Source organism: Garra rufa, chromosome 15 (assembly GCF_049309525.1).
Source record: "Garra rufa chromosome 15, GarRuf1.0, whole genome shotgun sequence".
NCBI lineage: Eukaryota > Metazoa > Chordata > Actinopteri > Cypriniformes > Cyprinidae > Garra > Garra rufa.
In genome coordinates, this window is record NC_133375.1 from 33,989,000 (window position 1) to 34,011,178 (window position 22,179).

A 22,179-nucleotide genomic window follows, 5' to 3' on the forward strand; every position below is an offset into this window, starting at 1 on the left:
AAAGAAGTTGCTTATGCTTTTAAAGAACCTTGCATTTATTTGATCAAAAATAAAGGAAAAACAATAATATGAAATATTTTTACTATTTAAAATAACTGCTTTCTATAAAATATCTACTTTTATTTTAAAATGTAATTTTAAAAAAGAAAACAGAAAAAAAAGAAACATTTTTATTTTATTAAACATTTTATTTTTATCAATATTTAAAACAGCTGAGTACATTTTTAGGACTATTTGGTGAAGAGTCTATTTAAGTTAAATGCTGTTCTTCTGAACTTTCTATTCATAGAATAAACCTGAAAAAAATGTACTCAGCTGTTTTCAACATAATAATAATAATAATAAATGTTTTTTTGAGCAACAAATAAGAATATTAGATTGATTTCTGAAGGATCATGTGACTTATTCCTGTGATGCTTTGAAATCACAGGAATAAGTTACATGTTAAAATATATTCAAATAGAAACCAATTATTTTAAATAGTAAAAATATTTCAAAATTTTATTGTTTTTGCTGTACTTTAAATCAAATAAATGCAGGCTTGGTGAGCAAAAGAGACTAATTAAAAAAAATTAGACTGGTAGTATAAATAATAGTAAAATAACACTCTCTCTAAGTCCCAGGCCAAAAAAATTGATTAAAATGCTGTACACATGTTAAACTGTCCTTCTTCTGTCTTGCAGTGATTATCATTGTAAAATGAGCATCATTATGTTCTACTCAAGAGTGCCAAACACTTGAAGTGAGCACTCTGAAGGGAGCACTGAAGGGCACTGTCTCATGTGTGCGTGTTTAGTACACCTAATATGAAGACATACGTCACTGCCACTTTACACTCTATCTAACTTTGAAAAAGCTAAAAAGGTCCTGGTTTAGAGATGGTAATACTTCTTGAGCCAAATTAGAGAAAACATTTAAATGCACTTGAGTCTGATTTTAGCAGTTTGAGTGGCACATTTTAGTGTAGATTGCTTACTACCATTGAAGGCAGCTGAAAACATTAAAAACTCTACATTTCACATTAAAGAAAGCATTTAGGTAGAATTATTAAAGACGACGCAGCAAAAAAGTAGGTCATTACATTCAAAGTGTCTAGAGAGAATGTAAAATGCTCTTAAAAACTAAATTACAACTGTTTATGGTGAAAAAACTTACTTAGTGCAACTCAGGACAATGAATTAAATAAATAATGTATGATATGACCCCTTTAATAGTGGCTTCTATTGTAATGAACCAGCTTTGGCTCCTCAATCATGTGCCATCAGCATTTTCCATGACCTTCCGCTGACATCTCCTGCACGTACCTGGCAGGTCACGTTCTTTCTCATAGATCAGAACCAGAGGGAGCACGTCATCGATGCTTTCCGTCCTGACCTCTCCTCTGCATCTTTCCACCGCCCCATCTCAGAGATGAATGTGGCCAGTGGGTGCCCCCTGTTCTTCCCTCTGGGGAAATTGAGGTCGCCCAAGCACGCCTACTGCAAGGATGACACCATCTATATCAAGTGCGTGGTGGAAACCTCCTCCTGAAGCATGAAGGCCTGGTTGTTAAGGAGGCCTGGATTCCTAAGGGAGCATAACAACTGTGGATCTGGAAAAAATGAATATGGAGTGCAAAGAAACAAACCAGGAAATATTTATGAACTGAAAAGTTGGGGAGTTTTGTCTCGGTTGCATTTTTTTGGATACATGAATAAAAGAATATTTTTGGATTGACACCTGGCTCTTAATGTTTTAAACATTGATTCTTTCTTGTGTTCTTTTATTTATTATGGAACTCTTTGGATTTTGAACATCATTCTGACAGTTTTCATATTTTATATGTAGTAATAAATAAAATGTGTTTACTGCCTTGTTTTGTGCTTGTTGATCTGCTTAGTACATTTCTTAACACTGAAGATCAATTATGATGATTTGAATTATCTGTAGTTTCCCTTTACATTTTTGAACAATCAATATTATTATATGTACTCACCCTCAGGCCATCCAAGATGTCGAGTTTGTTTCTTCATCCAAACAGATTTGGAGAAATGTAGCATTGCATCACTTGCTCACCAGTGGATTCACTGCAGTGCATGGGCGCTGTCAGAATGAGTTCAAAACATCACAACAATCCACAGGTAATCTGCATGATTCCAGTCTGTATATTAATATGTTGTGAAGTATATAGCGGCATGTTTATCCACCTTATTTTACGCGTAAGAGCGAGCGTGGCCATTTGTCAATTTTATGGCTCTGGCTTCCAGTCTCATCTACCTCCAGCTATTTTAAGCTGTACAAAACATCTTGTTTTGCTGCTTGATATTGAATATTTGTGTGCCCTATCATATTATTAGAGGTTCCAAAACTCTATTGTAATTGTTAAAATGGCCCAGGATCAGCAATCTTCACGTACAATTGATTGTGCAGACCAAACCATAAGTCCTAAAGACTTGAAACTTGGAGGGATGGTTGTACTCACACCGCCAACAACGTCACCAAGGCTTGCCCCAATTGGCCTGACGGAGGCGCTTTAACTCCTAAACAAGCTTAACATAAGTGTCTTATGTTGTGGAATCCTTGGCTCATGCCTCAGATTTGATCATAAGCCTAACGAAATCTAGGTTATTTTTGATTTTTTTAAAAACGTACTTTTGTGAACTAGTCTTAGGTTTTTCGTCCAATCAGAATGAAACCAGTGCAGAAAGATTCTCTGCAGACTGAATTACAAATAATTATAAAAAAAGGTTGAACTTTCAACTTACCATCGCAAAGGGACGCCAAAATGTTTGAAAAGGGCAGGGTCACTTTTAACTTTGTCAAACTCAGAACACTTGTAAGAGCTCAATCGCAGAGCTTGGCCACATAAAAATGGCTAAACCTACGCAACCATTTGTCCTATCAACATGAAAATCACTGAACTTGGTCTTGGTCTAAAGTGCCACAAGTGTCATAAGGACATTTGCATATCTCAAAAAAAAAAAAAACATGGCCGCCATTGGCAGATGAAGTTTGATGCACCTATTAGACTAGATTAACAGAGGCTGATCGTAACGAATCGACTCATGGCTCCAAAGGTTTGTGGGAAATTTTAAAGAAATCGGCCACTGGGGGCGATATAACATTTTTTAAGAGTGCGAACGATTTTACATTGCACAATTATTTTTCACACATTCGTGTAAGAGCGAGCGTGGCCATTTGTAAATTCCGGTCTCATCTACCTTCAGCTATTTTAAGCTGTACAAAACAGCTTGTTTTGCTGCTTGATATTGAAAATTGGTGTGTCCTATAATATTATTAAGGGTTCCAGCACATAGCGCTGAAACTCTATTGTAATTGTTAGAATGGCCAAGGATCAGCAATCTTCACATGAAACTGATCATGCAGACCAAAGCATAAGTCGTAGAGACTTGAAACTTGGAAGGATGGTAGTACTCACACGACAACGTCACCAAGGCTCGCTCCAATTGGCCTGATTGAGGCACTACTGCGATCAAACGTATGAAATTTATTATAACTCCTTAATAAGTTGTAGGCTCTAGTGTCTTACGTTGTGGAATCCTTGGCTCCTGTCAGATTCGATCGTGAGCCTAACGGAATTTCGGGTATTTTGGATTTTTTTAAAACTAGTCCTAGGTTTTTCGCCCGATCGGAACCAAACCAGAGCAGAAAGATTCTCTGCAGACTGAATATCAATAATTATCAAAAAAAGGTTGAACTTTCGACTTACCGTCGCAAAGGGACGCCATAACGTTTGAAAGGGGCAGGGCCACTTTTAGTAAAATGAGATAACTTCGAACATTTTTGTAATAGCTCAATCTGAGGTAAATGGCTATATCTACGCAACCATTTGTCCTATCAACATGAAAATCACTGAGCACGGTCTTGGTCTAAAGTGCCACAAATGTCGATGAAGTTTGATGCACCTATTAGACTAGATTAACGGTGGCTGATCGTAACGAAATTCGGTGGGCCTGTTTGACTCACAGCTCCAAAGGTCTGTGGGAAATAAAAAAAAAAAAATCGGCCACTGGGGGCGATATCACATTTTTTAAGGGTGTAAACCAGGGGTCACTACACTCGGTCCTGGATGGCTGGTGTCCTACAGAGTTTAGCTCCAACCTTAATCAAACACACCTGGATCAGCTAATCAATGTCTTAATAGGTATACTTAAAACTTCCAGACAGGTGTGTTGAGGCAAGTTGGAGCTAAACTCTGCAGGACACCGGCCCTCCAGGATCAAGTTTAGTGACCCCTGGTGTAAACGACTGTACATTGCACTTTTTTTTCGCACATACACGCAATATTCATATCATATGATAGAACTCTTCATTCCGGACAACTTTGCCTCTACAACCACTGCTGTCAGTCAAATTGTTTGTTAAATGATTGAGTAGATGTAAAAAACCTACTTTTGCCAAATAGTCCTAGGTTTTTTTGCTTAATCTGGAAAAAACACTGCAGTACAATTCTCTGGACTCTCTAGGACAATAATTATCAAAAAAAATAAATTATTGAAATTTACCCTTTGGGAAGCTATAACAGGGTCATTTAGAAAAGGGACCTGTTCAAATTTGCCCAAAATCCTATAAAACCTAAAGGAAAACTCAAAACTTCAGGTGATTCTAAACAAGCATGCAAAGTTTTAAGGAGATCGGACCACAGCTCTAGGAGGCACTATAACAGTCATTAATGTTAAAAAACTATATTTCTAAGGTAAATTACCTGGAGTTGCAAAAATGCTTTTTGAAATTATTGATTTAGGGCTTGCTACATAATGTCTTTTTCATATGTGCTTAAATGTCTTAAAGCGCTTGAACCCCAGTAATTACTGTTTGCAGCTATATTTTTAATGTATTATCTTAATTATGAACACATTGGTTTGTAGTGCAAACACACTGTAAACCCGGATAAGTTCTACTAACTCAAAAAAATTGAGGCAACTGATTGCCGCTATTTTTTTAAGTTTGCAAACTTAAATATCATCGGTAAGCATATAGCTACTTACTTTGAGTACCTGTAAATTATAAATAAACATTGATTTAAATCAAAATATATATTTAGTGTTTTGTTTATCTTTACTTTAGTGCAACTCAAAGTTTTGAGTACTGACAACTTTAATTATTTCACTTAGTTTAAGGAACTTTAAGTGCTATCAAATTAAATTATATAATTTACTTAACTTAAATTGTAGTAGTAATGTTACTTAAATATTTTGTGGCAACTGATTGCCTTGTTTTTTTTAAGTTTCCTGTACTCAAATATCTACGTTTTACAACTTAACATGACAAATTACAAATCTGAAATCATTCAAAGTACAAAAATTTATTATAAAACATGACATTAAAACAGTTCTTTGCAATAAAAAGGCCCACCAGGTCAAATAAAATACATTGAAATATTACCTAAATAGCCATTATGCCGACAAAAACTGTGACAACAGTTCTGTGCAACAATAAAGGCACACCTGATCAAAGATAATAAATTTAAATATTACCTTAATAAATACAAAACAGGATTAAGTGTTCTTGTTTCTTGTGTTGGACATCTCTTTTGGATATGTGAAAACAAATGCATAGATTAAGCCAAACATCAAAAGTAAAGCATCAGAAAGTCTCTGAAGGTTTGTTATGACAACTTCATTCTCAACGATGAACGAAATCTTCTCTGGATTGTACTGAACAGCAATGTCTGGGAGTTCACAGACGACTGTCAAAAGGGCAACTAATCAATCAACATCTGGCTCTTCAGAATCATCTTCAATCTGGATGTAAAAAGTATTGAAACACAATTACCAAATGCTATATTACCAGTTAAAAAAAATATGCTGAAATATAATCCTAAGAAATATGCAGAATAAGTGACTTACCGTGCATGTTTTAAAGAATTTTGAGGTGTCTTCTCTCAGATACACAGGAAGTGCACAGAGCACTGTTGTTCGCCTTTTGTGTACATCATGTTGATCCTTAAAGTTCACATTGAAAACAATGTTAAAAGTGGAACACACATTTTAGCCAGCACAAAAACAAACAATGCTAACTTGACATGGAATGAGTGCCTAAAAGTTGATCAAGGCATAGATAAAACAAGTGATCACGGTAAGAGCCCTGACTCTTAAAGGGATACACCCAAAAACAAAAATTGTGTCATCATTTACTCACCTTTAAGTTGTTCCAAATCTGTATAAATGTCTTTGTTCTGATTAACACAGAGAAAGATATTTGGAAGAACGTTTATAACCAAACAATTATTGGACCCCATTGACTACCAACATTCTTCCAAATATCTTCCTCTGTGTTCATCCAAACAAAGTAAGTTATACAGATTTGGAACAACGAGCGAGTAATTTATGACATAATTTTCATTTTTCGGTGAACTATCACTTTAAAAAGGACACAAAGACACATCAGAAGTTTTTTTTATGCATTCTAAACTAACTGTTCTCAAACCTGTCCTGGAGGAACCCCTGCCCTGCAAATTTTGTATGTCTCCCTCATCTACACACATGATTGTTGTAGAGACTGCAAGAACTAAATTGGGTGCGTCTGATTAGGGAGATATACAAAATGTGTAGGGCAGGGGTTCCTCCAGGACAGGTTTGAGAACCACTGTTCTAAATAAAATACCAAAAAAATTCTGGCTAAGGTTTACTCATCACTTAGTACATGATAAATCCAAGTCAAAGTTAGACTTATACATTTAGATCAAGTGATAATATTCAGTATATACAGTAAAAACAATATCTGTTGAAGCATTAAACAACAATAATACCAAGATAATACCTTTAAGTCATGAACCCGAAGAAATTCAGCAAGTGCATCAGCAGTTTTTCCTGTCTTCGCTGCTCTCTCTCGATATAAACTCATCAGGCGAAAACTGTGGGGGTCTAGCTCTGCGTAAAATGTGTTTGTCAGATTCTGGTTGGTAATGCGATGAAATTCAGCGCATACCTGAAACAGAAGACAAGAAAAGCACGTCACAATCCGACTGAAAATATTAAATACCTTTTTTAAACACAATTAAATTATACCTGTGTTTCCAAATGTAGAGCTGGCCAGCGTCCTAGGATCTCTTTCACTGGTGATGGACTGGTAATGATCTCAATAATTCATTCCTTGAATTGTTGATCTCATTCCTCCGTAATGCAAATGTCATCTGCATCTTTCTTGACCAGAAAAAATAATTTAAATGAAACCTAAACTTTAGATGTAATAAATAAACATTCAGTAGCACTTTTTTTTTGTTACAAATTTGTATATTCTGTAATAGAATTATATTTGCAAGAATGTGTGTCTCACCTTAGGAACTGCAATAGGAACGTGGACTCAATAGGCCTGTGAAGTTTAAACTACTTTTATGCATCAAAAGGTTGAAGAAATTATAACACAAAGAAAACGAATTTTCATTAAATGATCTGCAGCTGTCTCCACCTATACAAAAATACACACATTTTCAGAAAGGCCAAACTGTAAGACTGCATATGTACTGCATCATTTAATATCCTTTTTTTTTAAACAATCTTTTAAAACAAAAGACAACCTTATTTTAAATTTTTTACATTTCAACAGGCAGTGACAATGCTAAAACATATAGGGCTAATTCAAATGAAATAACATTTAACTTTAAATTTTGTGAAAAATCAGTGAGGCAAATTTTCATTACCACTTTTTTAATGTTAGTCTAATAAGATTATATTTACAAGAACGTTCTTGTCTCACCTTAGGACCCGCGCGGATTTGCTGGAACAACATGGACTCGACAGGCCTATTAGGTTTAGATGACTTTTTTCACCGAATCGTCGAAGAAAACTACCCGTAACACAAAGAAAACAGATTGAACACGTATTTTCATAAAATAACCTACAGCTTACTTTACGTATAGAAAAATACACGACTTAGGTGGAAAACCTAACGTGGCTGGACGGTGTGAGTGTAGCCAATACCAACTATAAATAGGCGGCAACATTATTTGAAACATCTGAATGCTTGCAAATGTTTGTTGCCATCCAAATTAAAACATACCTATATTTGAAATGCTGTCGAATCCAACTGCCCTGAGAGCGCGAACTTCTGTGCATCTTTTTGAAACACGTCTGAGTGCACGTTTAGCGATGACGTCACTTTTTGGTAAAAACCGCCACTAGAGGGCGTATGTTTGACATTAAAATATTTGATTATGGTTGAATCTATTTTTCAAGTTCCCTAAACTCTTAACTTTAGTGTAGTTGTAAAAACTCAAATAAAACATTACTGTTAATTTAAATCTCTGATAGATGTTGAATAAACTGAAAAATAATAGTTAGCTAAACTTTTTGGCACATTTTGAGTACCAGGTACTTTCCATTATAAGTTAGTTATACTGTTTGGGTTTACAGTGCAGTTTTACCGTTTACTGCATGTTGTTATTCTTCTCGTTATTTCCCTATAGTGGCTAATGAACCGGAAGTCCGCCCATAGGCTTACTTCCGCGTTAAAAAATACATTGCTTTTGACTAAAATCCTCTATCCATGGCTTTCTCCAGTAAAAAAAGTTGAAAGAAATGTGGACAGATGCCAATACGTTGGTGAGGAGAGTGATTTGAGAGGACAAGGAATAGAGGGTTTTCACAATGCGTCATCAACCGGCCATATTGGTGGCACTTAATGTAAACAATGCCACTGAACAGAATGAAACTCGCATATTTTGCTGATTACTGCTGCTAAAACTGGTCAATTATTGTCATGTTTTGGGCTGTACTAATCGGTTGGATCGGGAAAAACATTTGGTGTACTGTAGGCTGCCAAAAGTTACAAGTTATGCTGTTGGCCAAATCTTGACAACATTTGTGTTTGTACTTATCATTTCCGGTCAGGTAGGTGAAATATTAGACTAATATCTTAATTAATACTGCTCATATCTATTTTTACCTATTAACTTTAGTTTGTAAAATATGTGCCGTTTCCTGCTTACTGAGTCCTTTTCTATACGATTTAGCAGCTTCCACGCATTTTTTTTTGTGGTTAAATTAGCATAAATTAACAGAATAATGTATTCAGTAGTACATTAACTGTGCAATCCATGCTGTTGTTTACATCTGAGTATATGACCACACATCCAGGTAACGTCATTAACTGACCAAACCGTGATGTAAGTGCAAACCCTCTACTGGTTTTATCACTGCCGGAAGTGTTATTATGGGTTATTTTGGCCAGAAGTGACAGTTTGAAAATGACTTGATAGAATACTGTATTTTTACCAAAATTTTTGCATGTGATTTGTTATTTCCTTTTATATGCACAGGAAATTTTGCTGAATATTTTTTTAACATGTTACTTTCATGTTTGAAAAAAAATCGACCCAGTCCAACTAAGCAGTTTTTAAAAGTTCTGAAGTAACTATTTCTGGGAGGGAAACTCTAGCTACTTTACCCTCCTGTCTTAAACACAATAAACATAATCAAATGTCAAAAATCAAAAATAATTAAAGCAGGCAGAATGAGAAATGAGAAAAGAACAGGTGATTTCTCACTATTGAAACTGTCACTTTGTACAATATGCACAAATCAACATCCTGCGTCAAATAACTAAATGCTCTTAGTCATGTGGTAGTCGTAGCCCCGAGTGTATGGTTAGTTTTGTTCTTTGTAAAAATTTTCATTTAGTCAGCTCACCATGACCTTGTGATGTCTGACTAAATCACAATGTCCAAATTTCACAGAAATCTAAGAATATTACTGTCATGCCAGCAAGTATGTCCTGTTATGTGTTAAAAATGTAACTGCATTGTGACAGTTGCACTGCCAGCAAACCTTTACCGAAGCTGAAAACATATATGCTGACAGCTCACTCTCTGTCACATCCACTCATCAAAACCATTACACTTTTTATAATACCTTCCATGAATAACATTAAAGGGGTCATCGGATGCCCATTTTCCACAAGTTAATATGATGCTTTAGGGTCCTAATGAAAAGTTTGTAATATACTTTGATTAAAAAATCTGAATGGTAGTGTAAAAAACCACTCATTTTACCTGGTTAAAATGGCTCTGTTCTCAGCAAGCGATATCAGTACATGGCTCTATAAATGTTATGAACCTCTGCTCACCCTGCCCCTCAGTTCTGTGGGGCGTGTCATTACATAGCACATGAGGTGTTGCCTAGACCAGGGGTTCTCAACCTTTTTTATGCCGGGGCCCACCTCCTTCTCGGGTCAATTTTGTAAGGCCCTCCTATGCCTGACATTTCCTCTAAAAGTGTTTATTTTTTAAAACTTTTTTATTAACCAAAACATTTGTTTTGCCTTTTTATTCTTCTACTGCATGTTATAAAAAAAACCTCAAACAAACAAACTTTAAATTAAAGCTGAATTTAAAAGAAAACCCTCTGCTGAGTTCTAACTCTTTGACACACACATATATATATATATATATATATATATATATATATATATATATATACACATATATATATATATATATATATATATATATATATATATATATATATATATATATATATACATACATACATATACAGATTTAAAGCTACTGAATTCTTTAATTCAGACATTCTTTACAACTTCAGAGTCCTTTTTTTTCTTAAGTAAGTGAACCTGCCAAACAGAACAACAGGGAGATGCCAAAAGACCACTCACTAAACCTGTCCCTTTGAACTGGACAGACTGAATATCAACGGTTTGTATCCATTACAAAATAAACATACAAATGAAAAATACAGCAAATACATTCTAAATCTGTTGATGCTGGTGCTCATTTGTGCATAAACACCACTGACCCTCAAAGATCCATCTCTATGGATGAGCATTTATTATAAAACACTCACAGGACATTCATCAATGCAAATATTTTGAAATTTCACGCAAAAATTCTATGGATCAGAGCCCCGAAAGCATGAATAGTTTGTGAATCAATAGCGGATTTATGCATGACTCCGATATAGGTGTGTCATACAGGGCCGTGCAGAGACCTTTAAAGGGGCAGGTGCAAAAGGCATCTGAAACAAGGCATTAAAGAGCCCCTAGGGTCATCACCTCATTGTAGGCATCCAGTTACTTATGTAACAAGTAACAATTTCATTAATAAGACAAATTATGCATTATTTGAAGTTTAAATTGCGTTTCAGGACTCAAACAACAGAATCAGTAATATTTTTTCTATTGTATTGTACAATTTGTATTGTATTGTAAGATTGTAGACAACAGGCTTTACTGCAGAGTATAGAAATAAAACAAACATATTAAGGAAGGAATTTTATTTCACTATTTAAAATATTTTAAATATCAATTTGATAATTGATAATTTTATGAGCCGCAGAAGTAAAATGAACAGTATGAGTAGGATTTGACAATGTACGGTAGAATATTAAGGCTTAAAATGGCATGATTTATAATTCAGATACAGCTTCACACAAAACAAAACAAAATATCTTTTTTGTTTTCAGCCTTTATACCATTAAAAGGCATAAATCGAGTTTATCATTTATTATATTTATTTAAAACATAAATATTACTGTCTTATTTGCTTGGATTTTTAGAAGGCACATTAACTTCTTTCACATTTACAACTCTGTTTGCTGCATAACAATGTAGGTGATAATTGCAATAATTTGACCATAAAGAGCTTAAAAAATGTGGAAAAGAAAAAGTCATTCTCTGTCACAAGGGGGCGCTTAAAGAGCGCTGAAATTTTAAGGTTTCCCTAGTAACGGCTGTATACAAATCAGCATTAACGCTGTTTATCAGGCAATAAATGAAAATGACAAAGACATGTTTCTGAGGACAGTCGGTTCCCTTCAGATACATTCATTTAAAGACATCACTGCCGCGTTTTGACTTTGAAACCTACAGCATGTATATTTATTCAATGACATCATAATTGCCTTTTGAGGTTTAATTCAGCCCTATCGCGATTCTCGTCCTTCTGTCCCCAAATGTACGACCTCCTAAATTATAATTAAGTATTTTCTTATACTATTTAACATATTTCAAACTTTTTATGGCCTTAAATTTGATACAACTAAATTAAGGAGTTAGGACCTGCAGGTGCCCTCTGACAGAAGGGCACTTTGGGCATCTGAGCAAAAGGGGCGGGTGCTCGAGCACCCTCCGCCCCCCCCCCCCCTCCCCCTCTGCACGTGCCTGGTGTCATACATTACGCGCAAGTTGATCGTCTTCGTCTTTGCCTTCACATTAGCGCGAGGGTTTGTTTCATGCAGCAAAGAGATAAAGTAGAGACCTGTTTTTGCAACGATTTGTATTGTGAAAAGCGCTATACAAATAAACAAAGAATTGAATTGAATTGAAAGAGGCTTGCTGTGATCATTTTAGGATAATATTTAACTTAATTTTAAGCCATCTCGCGGCCCACCTGGAGGATCACTGAGGCCCACTAGTGAGCCGCGGCCCACCGGTTGAGAATCCCTGGCCTAGACAAACAGTTGAGGGTTTATTTGGGCAAATAATATTCGCGAGAGGCTTTGAAAACACACATGTGTGACCATATCAATTTGAACCGGAGTCGGACACGAAGATGAGACCCGCAAAGAAGTTCTGCAATTACGGCTGGAACAGGGCGTTTCTGAATGGTTAGTAAACTTAATGTCAATTTGATTTATCTTTGTATGTATTGACAGGATAGCGTACTGAGAGAGATACGAACTCGATGTGTACTGAGGTATAGCTGATTGAACAAGAGCAAATCTATCTATCTGTCTGTCTATCTATCTATCTATCTATCTATCTATCTATCTATCAACTTCTGTCTGTCTGTCTATCTATCTATCTATCTGTAAAAAATTTCGATTTTGAAAAATTGTGAAAACTGACAAATAAATGTTGACTCAATTGCTTCCCAATAATTATCCACAAACAAAATAATGCATTGTAACGTTAGTAATTTTATCTTAAGGTCTGAAGTTAAAATTAAAAATATATATTCGCCAAACATATTAAAATGTGCTCAGCCAATCTACCAAGCATAAGTGAAAAATCTGTTTAACGTTAGCTGAACAAGCTTTGCAGAAGAAAAGGCCTGTAACATTAGTCACGCTTCTGAGAAACCGTTGGTGGAGTGAATTCAAATTCCTGTGAGCGGGAGAAGGAGAGAGGGCGACAGAACATCATTTACAGGCGGATTTTCTATCTTTAAAGTAATGGTGAATACTGAGCTTTGTATTTATTAAGTCATGAATCACGTACATTACATTGTATTTTGCCAAATGACTTGGAATTCACGCCTTTACTGGTGTCATGTTGGCGTTTATAACCTAATTTAGAACACACAGATCTCTCGGTAGGGGCGTACGACATATATCGTCGTTGATAATGTTGTTTTAACAATGTGGGCTTTTACATTATCCTGTATGTCGCAAAAAACAAATAAAACACACCTGACAGAGTGCATTGCACGAATGCATTAACGTTATGTGATGAAGATTATGTTAGACTAGTGAGGAAGCGCGTTTACAGTGCGTTTTGTTACTGCATGATAAAGTCTATTAAAATGCATGTAGATTGAGCACATTAGTGATGGGTCGTTCTTGAACTATTCGTTCATTTTGAACGAATCTTTAATGTGACTCGGGAAGAACGAGTAGTCTCGGGGAGTGATTCGTTCAGTCGCGCATGCGCAATTGCGCAACTATGAACGAACAACTCAAACCCGAAGACTCGAGAAATGAACTAATCAATTCTGTTTCCGGCCCTGGCAGCATAGGTAAAGCGTATGGGGCTGTCACGTGATGAACGAACGACTCAAACCCGAAGACTCGAGAGATGAACTAATCAATTCTGTTTCCGGCTCAGGCAGCATAGGTAAAGCGTATGGGGCTGTCACGTGATGAACGAACGACTCAAACCCGAAGACTCGAGAGATGAACTAATCAATTCTGTAAAGGTAGAAAGTTGCCTTCTCAAAATATGAAGCTTCATTTGTAAAAAAAAAAATACGACTTTTCTGTAGCTCTGACTGATTTTAAATAGTAATTTTGTTTGCATTGCCCATGAAATTAGTCATAGTCTTTTTTACAGTCTATGGTCATAACCCACAGCTCAGCAGTGGACATGCATTTATTGCATGAATAAAATAAGACATGAAATGTCTAAAATTACAAAATTAGCAAACTATACACTGAAACAAAATAAACAGAACTTTAACAACAACACTGATATAGGCCTAAGAGCTTGTGGCATAGCTGTCAATCAGATGCGCTCTCTGCGTTTTCTTCTCATGATCTATTCTGTCTTACCCTGGAAATCCAGAGGTCTCGCGAGAGCACAATTTGAATTGTCTCTGCAAGACACTCTGGCATCGAGCAATAATGCATGTTACTGCAATACGTAAGCAGTTCTGGGAACCAATCAAATCGGTGTATCTGATGTAGGCGGGCCAGAGGCAAGCTAAGCTGATGATGACAGCGCTGCGACGTCCGGAATCATTTAGTAAACATTGAAAGAGATCTACAGATGAAAACCAGTTGTTTTAAGCAGCTTTGGCCGCTACAATGACTGAGTTAGACTTGGCTTTTCATTTAAAAGAGGAACAGAAAACCGCGCTCGAATCGTTCCTTTGCAAGAAGGACCATTACGAATTTTACAGTGAGTATTTATCTTTAGTGAAGCTTTATTCCATATTAATGCCAAATACTATTAGCTCTTAGATGTAATTTGTGAAGAGTTGCTTTCTTGAGAGCTGCTATGAGACATGGCTCGGATGTAGACTTCTAATTCTAATGTAGACTTAGTATTGACATTGCTATTTTATACTTTGTTTTTGCAGAATACCAAGCCATTGGAGAACCACACAACTGCAATGAAAATGGGACTTCTTGAAATGGTAAGCAGTGGCACTTGCACTTCAACAGCCATGTCAAGTGTGCTGAATGTTAGGTCAACCGGAACTGATAACACTTCCCATAACACCTGATGTACTTGTTGCATTGTAAGAAGAATGGCATCTACACTAATATTAGTCTGTTTTGTTCTTATTCCGAGATCATATGGTCGCCAGTCTGTACCCGGCCCAGATGGTGGATCAACACCTAGAGACAACTTCTACAGCCCTGAATGTCAGCGGAGACCACATCACCTAGATGAGCCCCGGAGACGGATCATCAGTAAAGAACTTCTCACCTAGACGGCTGTTGGCGCAAGACCATGGGAACCAGATGAGACCTTTGCAAATCTGACTTTGCTGCAACAAGGAACTTTGGCACTATTGACACTATTGTCTTATTTAATACTGTAAAGTTGCTTTGACACAACCCGTATTGTTAAAAGCCCTGAATAAATAAATGCGACCAATTGATTGAATGTCTCCGTTGTCCTGGAAGAGGAGGTGGAGCTTGACAACTTAGGAAATGCATTTATTGTACACTTTGGATTATTGTATGCACTCATCGTGAGTACAACAAGGACTTAAAGGGATAGTTAACCCAGAAATGTAAATTCTGTCATTAATTACTGACGTTCATTTCATTCCAAACCCGTAAAATACCTTTGTTTATCTTCAGAAAACAAATTAAGATATTTTTGATGACATTTTTAATGAAACGGTTTTACTCATGTGGAACGACATGAGGGTAATTAATGACAAAATTTTACTCTATTACTGTAAACACTGGTTGAAGTAATCTCCCCATTACTTAAATTTGATGGTGTTTTTGACATTTTTAATATATGAATGTGTTTAATGTTTAAGTAGTTAAGATTTCATGAGCTCAGAGTACCTTTTGTGAGAATGGTAATATTCAGTGGCAATACACTAAACATTTGTTGAAGTAACCTCAGATAAATTATTACATTTTATATTGTATAGAAAATTTACTGTGTATTTATAATTTTACAGAATTTTCACATTATGTTGGAGATTTCATTAAAAATGATTAAAATGTGGCAGTGCATCATCATTTAATATTTTTTTCCTTTTCTTTTGGGACAACAGGGAATAAACAATTCAGTAAGGTTGCTTAAACAATATACATTTACCAATATACATTTTTGAATTAGGTCAAACAAAAAATGTATGCTACCACAATCTAAAATATTTAATTGGGACAATAACATAGTTTGGTAGATTTATTTGTTTTTCAATTGGCTCAATATATTATTTCTCACTGAGACAATGTTAACAGTCTGTCTGTCTGTCTGTCTGTCTATCTATCTATCATCTGTCTGTCTATCTATATATGTGTCAATCTTTATATAACATTATATATCTGTCTGTCTGTCTGTTTATCTATATCTATCTATCGAACTATCTTTCTGTCTGTTTATCTATCTGTCTATTTATCTATATATCTGTCTGTCAATCTCTATATAACATTTTAAAATATTTATAACATTATATAACTATATTATTTTAATATCTGTCTAGCAACTTTAACTACTGTATATCATTTTAATATCTATCTTTAACTACTGTATATAATTTTAATATCTATCTATCTATCTGTTGATCAGTAACATCATGTAACTATATAATTGTAATTATCTATCTATCAATAAACTTTATATAACTACTGTATATTATTTTAATATCTATCAACTTTATATAACTACTGTATATCATTTTAATATCTATCTGTCTAACAACTTTATATAACTACTGTATATAATCTACAATCTATATATCTACCTATCTTTCTGTCTATCTATCTATCTATCTATCTATCTATCTATCTATCTATCTATCTATCTATCTATCCATCTTTATATTTTATTTTATCTCATCTTTATCTCTACTTATATAGTTCATATGATAGCATAATGTAATAGTTCTATGAAAGTTTAATAACTTTATTCTATAATTTCTATCTTAATATCTATCTATGGATAAAACTAATGTGTATAGTTGTCCACTTTCATACTCCACATGAGTTTGATCTCTGCGTTGCACTACAGTCTTTCCCCCTGTCATGTTGTCCTCTCAGAGAATTTAATGTCTTTTTGTCATTGGAGCAGAGCTTCTGTAGCCCCTCCTCGAGAGCGCTGCTGCTGTACTTCCTGTATGCAGATGATGATGATCGCTTTATGTTAATTACATAAGCAAAACGTAAATGATTCGCGGGAAAAGGTGAAAAAATGGCGACGTTCACTGACTGCATTTCTGCGTCGCCTGAGCTGTAAAAACAGCAAAAACTCTTACACATCGTGAATGGGATTTCGGGCTGCCAGAGGAGGAATATCTGCACTTTTGGCGCGTTTTACCCGCGGGATTGGAGAGAAATCAAAGCGGTAATCTCAGCGAGAGATGTGTTTGAATGTTACCCGATTCAAAATCTGCAGTATTGCAGTGCGTAGCACTCTCCGCTGCACTGATCTGACGAACTTAATCATGCAGAAGAAAGAGTAAGAGTGTGTTTTGTGCGTGTTATGTTTGATTACAGCCAGCGGGACAACTTGTCTGAGTCCCTGAGAGAAGTTTTAGAGTGCGCAAGTTTTCCAGCATGCCCTGATGATGTTGCATGTCTTTAGATGGGAGGGAGTCCGTGCAAAGATTTGCAGTGGCTAGGCTTTATATAAGCAACTGTATTAGAGAAGTCTCTTTGAGAAGCGGGCATGGCTGTGAAGTGACTTTTCATGCAGGCGTGCATGCTTTTACAGTCGATGCATTAGTTTTCTGTCAGGAAGAGAAAAAAGCACGCATGTATTATTCTTTTAGTTAGAATAATACGCATGCATTATTCTTTTAGTACGGTTGAAAATCGTGATTCTCTGCCGCCAGGTTTCGATTCATTTGAATATTTGTAAAAGAGGACTCCTGCATGTTAACAGAAGAAAACTGGTCGAAAGTAAGTCTGAAGTTCACATCCTGACGATGAGTCAACCAGCTCTTTTTCTCTGCTCCCTTTTTAACTCATCAGGGTTGTGATTGAGTCACGCAATATTCCCCATGAGAACTGTTGTGGTTGGACGAATCTATTTGCAGTTCTACAGAATTCCTGCGGGGTTGTTAAAATCATCATGCACATACAGTACATACTTGCTTACCTGGATTACTTTGAGTGCTCCCATCCAGGGACTTTATGGATGGGATCAACTTTGTTGAAACTACAAAACATTTAAGCCTAGAAACGTATTCAAATGAATAGATAAATAAAATAATTAATAATAATTTATCTCACAATTGTTACATAATTTTGTGTGTAATGTGCACAGCTTTTATAAATTTGTTTATATGACATTCATACTATAATATATTTGATACTGGCGAGTTTATTTTTTACTCACAATATAGATTGTTTGTATAGTGATTCAGCTCAGGGAGTTGAATCTTCTGAATCTGTTCACCTAAAAGATTTGTTCACAGACTTGACTCACTGAGATTACTCTTTCTGCCACTAGTTGGCGACACGTTTTTATATTCTAAGCGAGCCATTAAATCACTCAATTCAACCAAACACTGAATCATTTACGACTTTCATGGTCATTTATTTAAAAATTAATATCTATAAAATCTATTACGCATGGAGGCATGTTTCCTCCATTGAAAAAAAGTAAAGCTTTTTATCTCACAATTGTGACTTTTTTTTCCCGCAATTGTGAGCTTAGTCCTTTTTTTTCAGAATTGCAAGATATTAAGTCAGAATTGTGGGATATGAACTCACTTCTGACTTTTTTTCTCAAACTATAAATGCATTTTTTCTCAGAATTGAGTGTACAATTGTGAGAGCAATTATTATTCATTATTTTATTTATCTATTAATTCGAATACGTTTATAGGCTTAAATGTTTTGTAGTTTATATATCTGACAATTTTTTTCTTATCATTGTAAAATCTAACCTTTTTCTTTTTTAGTTTATATTTCGCAGTTGTGACTTTTTTCCACAGAATTTTAAGTATATCTCACAATTCTGACTTCTTTCTCAGAATTGCATGATACAAATTTGCAATTCTGACTTTTTTTCTCATTTCTGACATTAGCTCAGAATTGTGGGATAAATTTATAATATTTTAAAATAAAATGTATAAATTATAAAATTAAAAATTATAATTTTTTTCTCTGAATTGCGTTTATCTCTCACACTTTACACTTTTAAAAGTTTTTATCTCACAATCTTTTCTGTGAATTGCCAGTTTATATCTCACAATTCAGAGAAAAAACTTTTTGTTTTTTTTTAGTTTATTTTTTGCAATTGTGACTTTTCTCAGAATTTCAAATTTACATCTTGCAATTCTGATTTTTTTCTCAGAATTGCTAGATATTAAATCAGAATTGTAAGATATAAACTCGCTTCTGACTTTCAAATTAAAAAAATTCTCAGAATTGCGTGTTTATATCTCACAATTTAGACTTTTTTTCTCAGAATTGTGAAATATACACTCGCAATTCTGAGAAAAGAGGTCAATGTCAGTTTATATCTCACAATTGTGACTTTTTATCTTAGAATTTCAAGTTTATATCTTGCAGTTCAGATTATATTTTCTCAGAATTGCGAGTTTATGTCTCATAATTCTAACTTAAAAACTCAGAGTTGTGTGATATAAACTTTATAACTCACAATTATGCAATTTTGAAACAAAAGTCAGAATGGCGAGATGCGAGAGAAAAAAAGTCATATTTGTGAGATAAGATGACTTTTTTCTCAAATTATAAATTAATTTTTTCTCAGAATTGAGTGTACAATTGTGAGAAATTATTATTCATTATTTTATTTATCTATTAATTTGAATACATTTATAGGCTTAGATGTTTTGTCGTTTATATATCTCACAATTTAGACTTTTTTTCTCATTGTGAAATCAAACCTTTTTCTTTTTTAGTTTAAATTTCGCAGTTGACTTTTTTCACAGAATTGCATGATACAAATGTGCAATTCTGACTTTTTTTCTCAGAATTGAAAGACATTAGCTCAAAATTGTGGGGTAAATTTATACATTTTTTTATAAAATTTATAAATTATAAAATTAAAAATTATAAATGTAACATTTTTATATATTTTTTTCTGTGAATTGCATTTATATATCGCACTTTACACTTTTAAAAGTGTTTATCTCACAATATTTCTCTGAAATTGCCAGTTTATATCTCACAATTCAGAGAAAAAACTGTTGTGAGATAACTTTGTTTTTTTTAGTTTACATTTTGCAATTGTGACTTTTTTCTCAGAATTTCAAGTTTAAATCTTGCAATTCAGACTTTTTCTCAGAATTGCATGATACAAATGTGCAATTCTGACTTTTTTTCTTAGAATTGCTAGATATGAAGTCAGAATTGTGAGATATAAACTCGCTTCTGACAAATTATTATTATTATTTCTCAGAATTGCGTGTTTATATCTTACAATTTAGACTTTATTTCTTAGAATTTCAAGTTTATATCTTGCAATTCTGATTTTTTTCTAAGAATTGTGTGAAACAAACTTGCAATTCTGACTTTTTATAAAATCCAGTTCCAGGGGTGAAAAAAGACTGATATTTTTTCAGAATTGCAAGTTTTTATCTCGTAATTCTAACTTAATAACTCGCAATTGTGTGATATAAACTTGTGAGATACAAACATTGCAGTTCTGAGGAAAAAAAGTCAGAATTGCGAAATACAAACTGTTATTTTATTTTATTTTATTTGTTTATATTTCTCACTTGTGACTTTTTTCCTCTGAATTTCTCAGAATTGTGTTTGTATCTCACAATTCTGACTTTATAACTCACAATTGAGAGTTTATCACGCAGTTCTGAGTAGGGATGCAACGATACCATTTTTTCAAAACTGATCCGATACCAGGCCGATATCAGTGGGGTATTTTACCTTCAAAACTAAAGAATGTATACAATTCACTTTGTCATTAAGATTTATTTGTTTTAGGTAAAGAAAGAAATACCAAATCTGCTTGCACATTGTTGGATAAAAAAAGGGGGAAAAAGAGAGACATGCATGAGTGCAATCAAATTCATAAATTCATATTAGGATTAATGTTTTAAAAATAACATTTTGACAACAGAAATATTACAAATATAAATAACTGAACAGATCTGCCAGCAGATGGCGGCAAGACACTGATTTAATTACTGAATCATTTCATTGATTTGATTCATTCGAACGGATGGTTCATTCAGAAATAAAGCAAGTGACTCTCTGTTTGAATGGGAAATTGAATCATTTCACTAGATTCGTTTAAAAAGCACGTTTATTCATAAACGAAACACCGCTGTGTTTGAGTGGAGATGCGCAGCGGCTCAGTTGTGACTTGTTTCAGATTACTTTTGACGACGAAATAGAGCAAAATCAGGCAATAGTGTCATAGTCAGACAATGAAAGTCATTTAATAATAACTTCTTATTTATTTAACTGCTGTATTAAACAATATCTCATTTACAAAGTATTTACAAAAAAAAGTATTAAAAGCTGTCACTCGGTTCGAAGTCCTTGTGTTCTTTTGCGTGATGCTTTTGAAGACGCTTGATTAAATTTGTGGTGTTGTAATTCGAAACACTACTTCCACCTCTTGAAACTTTGGCTTTGCAAATATTACAATTTGCAGTGCTACTAGCTGCTGTATCAAGAGTAAAATATTTCCAGAATATCAGGGACATGTTTACCGCGCTGAGGTAGACTTTGCATGTGAAAGTTCCCTCTGAACTCGCCTGTCACATTCACGTCACATGTGGTTGTGTAAGCAGCGCAACGTATTGTAAATGTATTTTTTTTTAAGGCAATGTTTTAAAATAATTTTGTTCTTGTATGAATTATTATAGTTTTTACAGTAGACCATTATTTCTTGCTATTTATTTAATCAAACTCTGGCAACGGTATCGAATTTGGATCGGTCAGGCATCACCGATATCCGATCCATTCAAAAACCGATCCAGAGTATCGGATCGATGCAACCCTAGTTCTGAGTAAAAAATAGAAAAAGTTTATATCTGACCATTCTGGCTGTATAACTTGTAATTACGAGTTTATATCCAGCAATTCTGACTTTATAACTTACAATTATGTAATTTTGAAATAAAAGTCAGAATGGCGAGATGTGAGAGATGCGAGAGAGAAAAAATCCTAATTGTGAGATAAAAGTTGGAATTACCTTTTTTTTTATTAAGTGGTTGCCTCAAATGACCAAAACATTTTTTTATAAAGGACCTTAATTGTGTTGTAGTCTGTAAATGTTAGAAAATTATGTTTTTAGAAAATAACACCTTTATATTTTGAGATTTTCAAATCTAAAGCTGACCCAAAACTTTAAATTGTTTAATGAAAAGGT

At 34.4% G+C, this 22,179-nt stretch overlaps 2 protein-coding genes and 1 long non-coding RNA gene across 3 annotated transcripts in view; 2 read left to right on the plus strand and 1 right to left on the minus strand.

Annotated features, from left to right (window-relative positions):
• The window catches only part of traf1 (TNF receptor-associated factor 1), a 15,018-nt gene extending 13,172 nt beyond the window's left edge, over nt 1-1,846 (plus strand). The window contains exon 10 of the mRNA XM_073819714.1: nt 1,312-1,846. Coding sequence (XP_073675815.1) covers nt 1,312-1,530 — 219 coding nt within the window. The 3' untranslated portion in view covers nt 1,531-1,846. The remainder of the gene's footprint in view (nt 1-1,311) is intronic.
• A 3,508-nt stretch (nt 1,847-5,354) lies between these two features.
• Nucleotides 5,355-8,304, minus strand: LOC141286493 (uncharacterized). The gene is made up of 6 exons (XR_012339271.1): nt 7,699-8,304; nt 7,279-7,410; nt 7,011-7,145; nt 6,763-6,930; nt 5,850-5,945; nt 5,355-5,744 (listed from the first exon to the last, which is right to left on the minus strand). It is a non-coding gene; the product is annotated as an uncharacterized lncRNA (long non-coding RNA).
• An 8,710-nt stretch (nt 8,305-17,014) lies between these two features.
• Nucleotides 17,015-22,179, plus strand: part of phf19 (PHD finger protein 19) — a 60,354-nt gene continuing 55,189 nt past the window's right edge. Inside the window, exon 1 of the mRNA XM_073818931.1 lies at nt 17,015-17,211. The gene's annotated coding sequence lies outside the window, so the exon portion shown is untranslated. The remainder of the gene's footprint in view (nt 17,212-22,179) is intronic.